This window comes from Austrofundulus limnaeus, unplaced genomic scaffold (genome assembly GCF_001266775.1).
Source record: "Austrofundulus limnaeus strain Quisiro unplaced genomic scaffold, Austrofundulus_limnaeus-1.0 Scaffold239, whole genome shotgun sequence".
NCBI classification, from domain to species: domain Eukaryota; kingdom Metazoa; phylum Chordata; class Actinopteri; order Cyprinodontiformes; family Rivulidae; genus Austrofundulus; species Austrofundulus limnaeus.
The window spans coordinates 546695-558718 of NW_013952641.1; the positions used below are offsets into that span (position 1 = coordinate 546695).

General features: G+C 41.2%; 1 protein-coding gene across 1 annotated transcript in view; it reads right to left on the reverse strand.

The window, feature by feature from the left end:
* Positions 1 to 12024, reverse strand: part of klhl29 (kelch like family member 29) — a gene marked incomplete at its 3' end in the record, with an annotated part of 392046 nt that overhangs the window by 135452 nt on the left and 244570 nt on the right. The window contains 2 exon segments of the mRNA XM_014020080.1: positions 5518 to 5630; positions 9400 to 9596. Coding sequence (XP_013875534.1) covers positions 5518 to 5630; positions 9400 to 9596 — 310 coding nt within the window.

A 12024-nucleotide genomic window follows, 5' to 3' on the forward strand; every position in this document is an offset into this window, starting at 1 on the left:
GCCCATGACTCCTGCAGGCTCTCGGTGAAAGTGAAAACTGTCTGCTGAGCTCTCAACATTAGTTCTCACTCAGTGAATCTCTTTTCAGATTAAAAATATCTTTGAGGAAATGTATTTTCAGATACCAAGTAAACTGCATCATGCCCCCGCCCCCGGCACCGAAATGGACAAAACGGAAGTGGAAGGTGGTTCTTAAAGAGACAGAGGCCAGTTTCAGGGTTTTTAGAAGAGGAAGTGATGAGAAGATAAGTTTATTTTCTATTTAAACATAAAAMCAGCATTTTAATAACAGCTAAAGGTGACATAGCATCAGCTTGAAGTTGCCTGGTGGCATGGGACCTATCCAAATCAATCATATGTGGCATGTTTGGAGCAGACATAAACTGTGCACATAGACCACTGTAGCAGGGTCTATGCTCACAGGTACTGACAATGATGCACCTAATGGGTATCTCTCATGAAATCATTTGGGCTCGAACTAATGGTTGGTGTGCACAAAAAATGCTGCTACATTATTTTTCTGAAAGATCTATATCTCTAGTTTAAATGAATAAAATGGTAACAGTTTACAAAATGTTAATTTTTTTACAAAAATTAGCTTCATACAAAAAGTAAGGAAATTTGTATTTCATAGATCATTTATTTGTTGTAACAATGCTTCTTGGCAATATATCTTATACTGTTGGAAACTCTTTTCCCTTTTAAATGGTGCCACATTTGTAAGGAACATGCGTTAGCAAGAAAGAGAAGTAGAGTTGAGTACGTGGGTTGCGCACATGAAAGATTTACCCATAATATTAGGACAAGTTGATATTCCTGGTGCCTTTGTTCTCAAAACTGTGTTGATCAACTTTTTAACTGTTTTCACAAACTAGCATACATTTTATTCTCTCTTTCCTTCAAGAGGCATTCTCTCAACTAAAACTCACAGATGAGAAGGCCTCATGAGGTTTGTATAAAAATTACTCAAACACTAATTGAGTATTCCCAATTTCATAGATTTTCTACCCAGAACAGTGAACTTTGTTTTTGCCTCAACAATTTCATCTTACAGTGTAACATTGCACCATGAGACAATGGTTTGGCAGATGCTAGTTTTGTGAACAAATAAACTCAGAGTCACTGTAAAAACTTCATGATTAGTGAAGAAAGAGAACAACAGGCATATTATGTAATAGTTTGGGATGAGCTCTCCCAAAGTGTTTGAACTGAACCGTACATCCATCACATTCCCAGCTGCTTTGGGAATGTCTTCAAACTGCATGATTTGACTGTGCTGCTTAGACAAAAGAGAGTCATTTAAAAGAAATCCTTGTCAGGATACTTGGTGTGTTGAGCTGTGATCTAAATCTAGGTGGCTATTTTGAGGAATGAAAGTATTCATTTGTGTTAAAATCACTGTAGTGTTGATGTGCATTGTAGACTTTCTAATCATTTTTGCATTTTCTTTCAGTCAATAAAACAAATACAGTGGGGTGTGAAAGTTTGGTCAGACTTGTTAATTTTCCTGATTTACCTTTATAAATCATAGACTGTTTGGATAAAAATATCAGTTAAATATATCACATAGGGGACAAACACAGTGATATTTGAGAAGTGAAATGAAGTTTGTATGATTTAAAGAAAGTGTGCAATAATTGGTTAAACAAAATTAGGCAGGTGCAGAAATTTGGGCACCATAAAAAATCTTGACTCAATATTTAGTAGCTCCTCCTTTGACAGAAATAACAGCCTCTAAACACTTCCTATAGCTTCTAATGAGTCTGGATTGTGGCTGAAGGTATTTTAGACCATTCTTCTTTACAAAACATCTTTAGTTCATGCAGGTTTGATGATTCAGCTCTCTTTAAGTGACACCACAGATTTTCATTAATATTCAGGTCTGGGGACTGAGATGGTCATTCCAGAACGTTGTATTGTTCCTCTGCATGAACGCCTCAGTAGATTTTGAGCAGTGTTTAGGGTGGTTGTCTTGTTGGAAGATGCAGCCCCGGCACAGCTTCATCTTTGTCACTGATTCCTGGACATTGGTCTCCAGAATCTGCTGATATTGATTGGAATTCATGCGTCCCTCAACTTTAACAAGATTCCCAGTCCCTGTACTGGCCACACAGCCCCACAGCATGATGGAACCACCACCACATTTTACTGTAGGTAGCAGGTGTTTTTCTTGGAGTGCTGTGTTCTTTTTCCTCCATGCATAACGGCCCTTGTTCTGCCCAAATAACTCTATTTTAGTTTCATCAGTCCACAGCACCTTAAACCAAATTGAAACTGGCTTGTCCAAATGTGCTTTAGCATACCTCAAGCAGCTCTGTTTGTGATGTGGGTGGAGAAAAGGCTTCCTCTGCATCACTCTCACATACAGCATCTCCTTGTGTAAAGTGGGCTGAATAGTTGAACGATGCACAGTGACTCCATCAGCAGCAAGATGATGTTGTAGGTCTTTGGTGCTGATCTGTGGGTTGACTCTGACTGTTCTCAACATCCTTCACTTCTGTTTGTTGGAGATTTGTCTTGGTCTGCCACTTCCAGCCTTGACTTGAACTGTGCCTGTGGTCCTCCATTTTNGACTTGAACTGTGCCTGTGGTCCTCCATTTTCTCACAATGTTTCTCACAGTGGAGACTGAAAGCTGAAATCTCTGAGATAGCTTTCTGTATCCTTCCCCTAAACCATGAYGGTGAACAATCTTTGTTTTCAGCTCATTTGAAAGTTGTTTTGAGACTCACGTGCTGCGACTCTTCAGAGAAGATGCAAAGAGGAGAAAAACTTACAACTGCCCCCATTAAATGCCCTTTCTCATAATTGGAGTCACCTGTGTRTGGAKGTCAAGGGTCACTGAAATTACCAAACCTAATTTGATTTCCAATAATTAGATCTAAAGGTTTTTAAATCAATAAAATGACAACAGTGCCCAAATTTCTGCACCTGCCTAATTTTGTACAACCAATTATTGCACACTTTGTGTAAATCATACAAACTTCATTTCACCTCTCAAATATCACTGTGTTTGTCCCCTATATGGTATATTTTACTGATTGTTTTATCCAAACAATCAATGATTTATAAAGGTAAATCATGAACATTAACAAGGCTGCCCAAACTTTCACACCCCACTGTAAGTCCAAAGCTCTGCTGCAAAATGTATTTATATTTTTGGAGGTCACTGAATATTTGCTAAAACACAAAACCTTATGAAAGTYTTTTTTTCAATGAATAACTGTCTCCACAGTCACAGCTAAAGGTTGAGAATATGTTTTTTTTCCCTTCTGTGATGGTTTCCAAGATAAGGTCAGAGAAGCTGCCTGCTTTCAAACCCTCAAGTGCATTTTCTGATGCTACGCTCCGATGCTCTCATTTTCAATCCTATGTAATTTTCTGAGATTCACCATCCATTAAAGCTACAAAAAACTGAGAAGTCTCTGAATTCTTGTGTTTGTTGGCTTGCACTAAAATCATAGCCTGTATTCCTCTTTTAGGTTGTTTAAGAGAAGCTCTGATCTAAGCTCAAAGTGCAGACACAAATGCACTTACATTACAGGACTCCTTTCATGTAAAAACATCCATCATCACCTAAAAAAATCTAATTTAGAATAAGTACTGAAGTGCCAGTGTCATATAACAATAAATGAAACTAAAATAGTCATTTAGTTGTTTTTACCCGTTTGGTTGTTGTTCAGTCTGTGGTCTGATTGGTTCTCAATAGTAGCAGTAGCAGTAGTAGTATTAGTAGTGGTTAATCTGTGTCTCATTGGTGCATTTTTTGCTCAAACATAATCTGTTGCTTGTTTTTGTAGTACTGTATCTTTGAGCCAACTGTTCTTAAATTGCACCTTCATTTTCATTGTGGAGCTGGACTGGTCAAAGTTATTTCTGCTGTTGTAACATAGAAAAAAACAGTTGTAAATGTGTTGTTTTTGGTTTAAATCCCATTGAGGTAGTAAGTGTCAGGTAAGTTATGACTGCATATCATATAGACCTTTATTTTAACAGGTAAGTCAGCTGAGAACCAGTTCTCTTTTACARTGATGTAAAGATGGTCAAGGGGCAGCAACACAAGTGGACATAAAACAATGATAAAAAAGAAACACACAACGCAAACAGAATAAACACATTAAACATACTATACACAATAATAATAAGGGAAAAAAGCATGTACATAGCAGGACTGAGGTGGTTTATGGTTTTTGTTTAAAAACATTTGGGTGAATAATTTTCTCTAAAATTGTCACAAAATTGTTGTAAACCTTTTGAACCGTCTCAAACAAATCTCAATTTTGTTGCAGCTATTTCCAAACCATCACCTGAAAGGTAACTTTTACTCTGACAAAAAAGATCCAAGGCTATAAACAATATATATTACTATATATGTTAAATAGTTTTTGAAAAATGCCCTATCCTAATTTAAGCATGTGCTCCATTTGATTAAAACGGAAATGTAGGGGTGGCTGCCTAGAAAGGTACAAAGCAGGCTGAGGTGGGTACAGTGTGGGCCGAGGTAAATGGCAAGATAATGACCACAGCTTGGAATAAAGTCTTGGAATCTATGAACAACAACAAAAAAAGAAAAAAAATGCTATGATTTAAAAAAAACGAATCATGGAATGTAGCCACATGGATCACTGGGGTAGAAGAATATGTAAAAATTGTCTATTTTCATGTAATTTTTATGCTGTGTTCACACCAAACGCGATTTCAGCGTCAGAAGCATCAAGTTTACATGCGAGGTCTATGGTGGACGTGCATCAAGCAGCTTCGGAAAGTGCACATAAAGAGCAATGAGAGCAGCGSGATTWGAAGAATTTGAGCAATTTGAGCGTTYGGCGCGCTTGACGCGTCGGACGCTGGAGTTGGAAAATCTGAACTTTTGTAGCTCGACACGCCACGTCAACCAATCAGAGAGACTCCACTGTGTGACGTAGTGACAGATTCTCCGACGGGACAGAAAGATGTCCACTAACCTGAGACAGATGACAGGAGCTCTTTAGCTAAAATCGAGTGCCTGTAGTCGGTGTCCTGGCAGGAGATATCAGCACCGATGCGGGTCAGCGGCTCATCAAACTAGACTCGGGACAAACATAGTTCTGAAAGCGAGCCTTGAGTCAGCTCGCAGCTCCTGGGTGATGAAACTCACCAAACTCAGAACATCTCTGAATCATCTGGTGAATTCATTATGAATGAATTATCTGATGAGCGCRACGTTCTCTTGCACTCAGTAAATAAAGCAAAGCCATTTCCTTTATTTCATCCGACATTAAACTGAGACTGACAGAGGAGGGAGGGGGCGGGGAGGCTCTCGACGCRCGTCAAACGCTTCAAGAGCAATTTTGACTCGCGTCTGACCTCAAAGTGCACAAGCGTCCAACTTGAAGTGTTGGATGCGATATTGAAGCTGAAATCGCRTTYGGTGTGAATGCAGCATTAGTTGCCAACTACTAAGAAACAGTGGCAGCCCAGTGAGATGCTGCCCTTTTAATTAAAGAAATTAAGGAGAGAGTGATCAACAATGACTCACCTCAGGGAAGTTCTGAAGAGCAAAAGCTTTGGCCATGTTGTGGAGCTCGGTGCAACTCATGGCTTCAGCCATCGCCAGCACTCCCAGACAGTTAGAGGCAGTCAGCTGTTTCTCTGGAGTCAATAAAGAAGGTCAGGGAGACAAGGAGGTAGAGACAAAGGCAAAGACGGGGACAGAAAGAGAGAAATAGAGAGAGAGATAGAGAGAAAGAGAGAGAGAACAACAAAGAAACAAAAGACACAAGCAGATTGATTAAGACAGGGGGGAACAAAACATGTTTCAGACATCCATAAAAAGATGTACAGGGCTACAAAAACAGACAAAGTGGCTCCGGGTACCACAGACTCAGCCTACCGGGCTTTGTATCAGCCTGAGACGGAGAAAGAACAACTATAATAACTCAAAACAGCTTCGGGGACAAACAACTAGGGGAATCGATCGCTCACAGCCCAGGCATGAGGTGGAGGATATCAGTGAGCKGGATGTGGGATTAGCTGGGCCACTTTAAAGAAGTCCTGTCAGATCTCAGGATCTACTACACACACAAAGACACACACACACACGCACACGCCGGGCCAAGAACATACAACACTGCCCTGATGGCCAGGCCAGCAGGAAGAAGGCTTATGCCACTGTTTGTGATCTTTTGTAAGGGTGCAGCATCCCCGGCGTTGTGCCTGGAAATGTTTCTTTCAACAAACAACACTGCCATTTATCAAAAGAGACATCCCCGTTGAAGCAGGCAGACGGATCAAACAGGTCAGCAGCCGCTGAAATGTGCCTTAATTAAACAATATCTCTCAAAGGGAAGCATTGCCGAGACTTTTATCACTTAAGACAGCGTGCGAGCGTCTTTCTGAGCAAATAGCAACCGCTAAAGGTCACTAAACATCTGAAAAATCCCAAACAAACATAAGTCAAATCAAATATCAAATAAAAGTAAAGCTTGATGCTTCATTACAGCTGATGTACGGACTTCAAAATAAAATACCTGCCTGTGTTTCAATCTCTATMAGAATTTGGGGCAGAAAAAATATTTCTTTGTGGATCTTTAAAAGAGGCATATTCTGCTTTTAAATTCTTCTTTTCACATTTAAATAATTCAGTTAGGGTCTATATAAAGTGGAACTGTAATGCTTTGAACGCTTTCAATTCTTCCTTATTGTAGCTCCACAAGCCCCTCTTTCACTCCCTTTCTGAGGTGTGTCTCAGATCAACTCGTTTTGAAGCTGTCTCTTTAAATCTAAACCACGCTTCTCCAGTTCCAAGAGCGGTCAATTGTAACTAGAGGGGTTTACGACTATATAGTGGTGCAAAAACTTTTTATTTACAAATTAATTTAAAGATGTCCACAATGGAAGACTTGTCTATCCAGCTTTACATGTTGGATTCAGAGTCTGACCCAGAGGTAGAGGAGAATGAAGACAATCAAACTGTAGTTGGTAAGTTCAAACATTATTTGGCAGTTTCGTCACAAATAATGTACTGACAATACTGACAATACTGATAATACTACAATACTGATGTAATCGTTCAGAAAAAGTCATAGAAATGTTATAGTTTTAGTCTCAGCCATAGTTTTTGTTTAGTTTTTCACAGTGTAGTCTTGTGTTTTTAGTAGCTCCTATTCTCAGCCTGTTTGCTCCTGCTCCCATCCCTTCACAGATTCTCCACTTAATCAAGCTCATGCAACTCACCTGTGTTCCTCTGCATATAAGCCAGCCATTTCCCTCAGTCCGTTCCCAGTTTATCATCAGCCTTGTCTATGATCTACCAGCATTCTGTTCCCATGTCCTGTTCTTGCCTTGGTTCCCCGACTCCTGTTACATCCTCTGGTTTTTTGATCCTCACCTCAGACCCTCTTGGATACCTTAGCTCATCGGCTTTCATGGTAATGACTCTGGTTCTGTTTATTAGATTACTGCCTCTTGCCTCAACCCTGTCCGGCAACACAACAAATCTGACTTCCTGGTTCTCGACCCTCACCTGTGTCCTGGACTCCTGACAACCGCCTAAACCCTCCAACCTGGTAAAACCTCTGTTTATTCTGTGCATGACCCTGGCTTGTTTCACCACCCTGATTCTGCTTAATGGAACATTTAGTCCCACTGAGTTTATCGGTGATGTAAACAAAGCAACCCGGAACCAAACTAACTCTGACGGAGTTCCCCCACAGAGACTTCCTGCTAACACCAGGTTGGTGAATTCACGTAACCCCGCACCTTTGACCCAGTTTGTTTCCCTCGCTAACGTGTTGTTTCTGTGTTCAGATTACCTGACGAGAGAGCCTGTTTGGTTCCACCTTCACACCAGCAATTTTAATAAATTCTGTCAACCTGCTTTTGTGTCCGTATCTTTAACTGTGCTCAGACCAAGTTTCATAACAAGAAATTAGAGAAAACTGAACAGGTTGACAAAACAATATAAAGATATCTATGCAGCACTAGGAGAGACTAAATTAAAATCTTCTGCCCTCCTAGAGAATCCAAGTACACAACAAAATCCATTCAAAGGCTAAAAAAATTGGATTTTGCATATGTACCCTCTAAAGTAATTCTTCAAACTATCAGTGTTGAATTCAATATGACATGATGACGGTCAACTAATTGACCTTCACATACAGTACACTAAAAAGGCTTTACCTCGGTTAATTTGACCAAATTTTATTTAAAATTTGTTATGGTAGTAGACCACAACACACACTCAGTGTGAAAACTCATAAGACTGTTAAACTTTTATTCAAGGCTTAACTGAAACAGCCTTAACTGTCAGTTCTCAATGTAAGATGGGTATAAACTATAAAAGGTGGTGGTCGACATGCATTCTTTTCAAGGGATGTTGGTTTTTAATTTCCGTCATGCAGAGCATTCAGGAATGCAGCTCAGTCTATTGAATAAAACTGTTCGTGACAACATGGAAATGCTTGAATTTGTCCTCATACCCAACATTGTCAGAATAGCTGAGATGCGGGACACGTTGCAGATGCATTTCTGAGCTTCCAGTCATCAAAAATGACTTCTCGCAGAGCAGCAGTTACACAATAAGCTAAGGCTGGCTTTTATTTCTCTGAATCTGAAGACGTGTAAATAAAGGTCAAAGCGGTCTACTGAAAGTAGGTCGAGGAAATGTTTGCCATTTATCCTCGCTGTATTTGTTGCAAACTTCAATAATTCCTGATGCGGTATCAATTTCTCTTTGCTCAAGGACACACGCTTGTGCCTGTATTTCTACCGTTCCAACGCGTCGAAATGTCATGAATCTTGTCGAGGAAGAATGGATTGACGTCTCACCGGCAATGAAAGCTACAAATGTGTTTCCCGTTCTCCCCCCTCCTCCTCCTCCCCAGAGTTCGAGAAAAACAAATCAATAACGTGAGCTTCTGGCCCTCTTTTGCTCTCTTTTCACTCCTTTCCTGCTGCTGACCTTTTTGCCAACATGCACTTCTCCTTGTGTTACTGATACCCCAAAACAATTTATTAAACTGAATGCAAAAGCTGACATTTTCAGTCCTTTTTTTTTGGGTTGCCTGACCCGCTGTTACATGCCATTTGACTTTCAAATGACCACTTGGGACCTCCAAAAACCACTCCCCCTTTTCATACCTTGTCCAAGCATCAATCTGTTTAGCTATTTCTTCACTCCATCGCCGTTTTGGCCAGAAGATTTGACATTTAAGTGACAATTGTTCCCTGACCTTTTTAGAAATCTGGAGCTGGTGCTCGGTCTGACCCACTGGGACAAAATCAGAAGCTCCGTGACCAACTGAGCCAGAAACTGGAACTTCACAGTGCTGTGAGTGGAGGAAACACTCGTACATTGTAGTTTCAACTGCACGCAACACACACATCCCTCCCTTTGCAATTCTCCGGGTTATTTGTTTACCTAGGAAGGAGACACAGACTTTACAGAAGGTGTTGAACTGGAACTTGTTGGCGGCCTCCAGCAGCGTCTTGGCGTTGGCCGAGTCGATGACCAGCGACCCCGTGTAGACGAACTCGAGCAGCAGCTCCAACACGTCGACGTTGATGTTGCTCATGTGGAGCTCCAGCATCTCGCCGCTCTTCGTCTCCCTTGACGACCTGATTAAAACCAATCAGGGCAGAGAAAGAGGTGCATTAGAGGAAAGGAGTCGTTCTGAAGAGGAAGAGAGCGAACCGAAAAAAAAAAAAAGAGGAAGAGGGACACAAATGCATGTATGCAACACACAACACCTGAATGCACCTGGGCCGGTACGGGAATTGGGAGTAGAAAACAAAACAAAAAATAAGAATTGTTACGCAATGAAAGAACACCGTAAGGGGGAAAAGGGAACAAAAATGGAGCTTTGGGTGGTTTCTACTTTTGAATGAAGCAAACAGATTTACAACTCTAGCGCTGCATCTGAAACAAAATGTCCCCGCTGGTCAGAGATTAGGCAAACAAAAGTTATTGCTTTGTTTCGATGGATGTGTGTCTCATGTGGAACATGCATACAGAACATGACAGGGTACATGTGAGGTATAACACAGAAAACAGAGCGATAATGGCAGAAGGTGATGACTCAGCATATACACTGACATGGTGGTTAGATGGTTAGAGCCTGCTGAGTGAGCTGCCGGGTTAAATATCCAAACTGCATGTCCACTCCTACCAGGGGGTAAAGGGGTGGCAGGGAGTGCTTGGATAAGCAAATTAAATAGGATATGATATCCTGTCGTAATGCAGAGCTTGAAATGTGTGTGTGGAGTGGGGGGGGTGGCTTTCAGAACTAGACCACGTTGTGACTTTTACCGGGATCAAATGGCCAAAATTAGTTCACATGCAGGATCCCCATGGGGAGGTATGAGAGCGTTAAATAACACCTTACTACCCATGTTTAATGTCCCGTGTGAAACAATAATCCACTCAAGGGCAAAACAAATGGAATCATAGACCCCGCAGACAGCACGCCCCCTACTAATACGTCTCGCTCCCTGTGGACCTGGACATCAACATTATAAAATGTAGCCAACATTAAGATGGATGGAGGCTGTTTGCTCCTGCCCATCATGGCAGCGCAGCCATAACGTGTTGTCTTTCTGTGACTGAATACGTGGTGAGTGTTTTAAAAGGTGGTGGTGGTGGGGGGTGTTTGTTGAATTAGAAATCTCGACAGCATCAAGCGAGGCAAAGACAGCAGCAAAGAGTAAAAACACAATAGACAAGGATATGAGATAGAAAGTTTGGAGTGAGGGCTATAGATGAGAAACTGAGGATGAGTGGATGAAGCAAAACACACACATACACACACACACAAAAGAAAAAAAGGAGAGGAAAAGGGAGGCAGGGTGAGACAGTTCTTCCACAGGGAGCCAGCAGCCATCCTTCTGAGGGCAAGGTTTGGGTTGTTCCATGACTGTGCCWTGGGGTCTTTTAAATGAGAGATATCCCCGCCCACCCTCGAAAAAAAAAAAGAAAAAAAATCACACCATCACACCTAAAATGGAGCCACTGTCCCCGCTGCAATAATCATCAGTAGCCTGTGGTGTATGAACTGAGACATTAGTCGTCATTTATGAAGCGGACTCAGGAGGTGAGAAGGGAGAAGGTCATCCAAMATGAAATGAAAAGGCAACTGAGTTTGTCTCTGGGTGGATATTCGCTGGAAAAACCAAAGTAGTTACTCTGTTTTTTTTCCTTTTTTTGTTCTTTTTCTCTCCTGCAAAGCAAAAAAAGCCACAAAGCGTTATTGCCCCTCCGTACAAAGCCCTGCAGAGGGGGCAAGTGGTAAAACAGAAAAGCAGGAAAGGGGAGTGTTGTTTRGGGTTAAAGTGATGGAGGGAGGTGGGAAGACAGAAGGGGAGAGGGGAGAGCTAAAAATAAAAGAAGAGCATGCTCATCATCTTGGTCAATTAGTGCAATGGGAACCAGCTCAAGTGGCAGTTTGTTTTGTCTGAGCACTTATGTTATGGAAATGACTTCTCCGGAGCTCTCTCAAAGAGGTGGATATTTATGCTGCATTTGATTGCAGACTTTAATTTAAATACTGGAGGAGGGAGAAGACAGAGGGGAGGACAGGGGGAGGACAGAGGAGGGGAGGCAGGGCAAGCAGGGAAGGAGATGGGCACAGGAGATAGGCAGGCAGAGAAATCTGTTTGTGAAAAAAAAAGCTTCACTTATTCAAGAGGAAAGTTCAAAATGGACGAGTCAAAATTACAAACACATCCACGCACTTTCTTATTCATTCTTCAACCCTAAAAAAAATAAAAAATAAATAAATATTTGCTTTTTCCTAAGAAGAACATTTATTTTGCAAAAACACACTACCAAGACATGTTAAGATGGAAGATGCAAAGCTGAAAGCGGCTGAGCTAAAAATGGCTCGCATTTAGATCTCGTCAGAACATAAATCAAAAATGAATTATATAAATGAACAGAACCGAGTCGCTTTACTAGAACTGTGACTATTTGTTAGTTATTGTTGTTTTCTACGATTGAGGTCATGGTGTTGCACTCATAGCCAGATTTTGGGGGGGGGGGGGGGGGGGG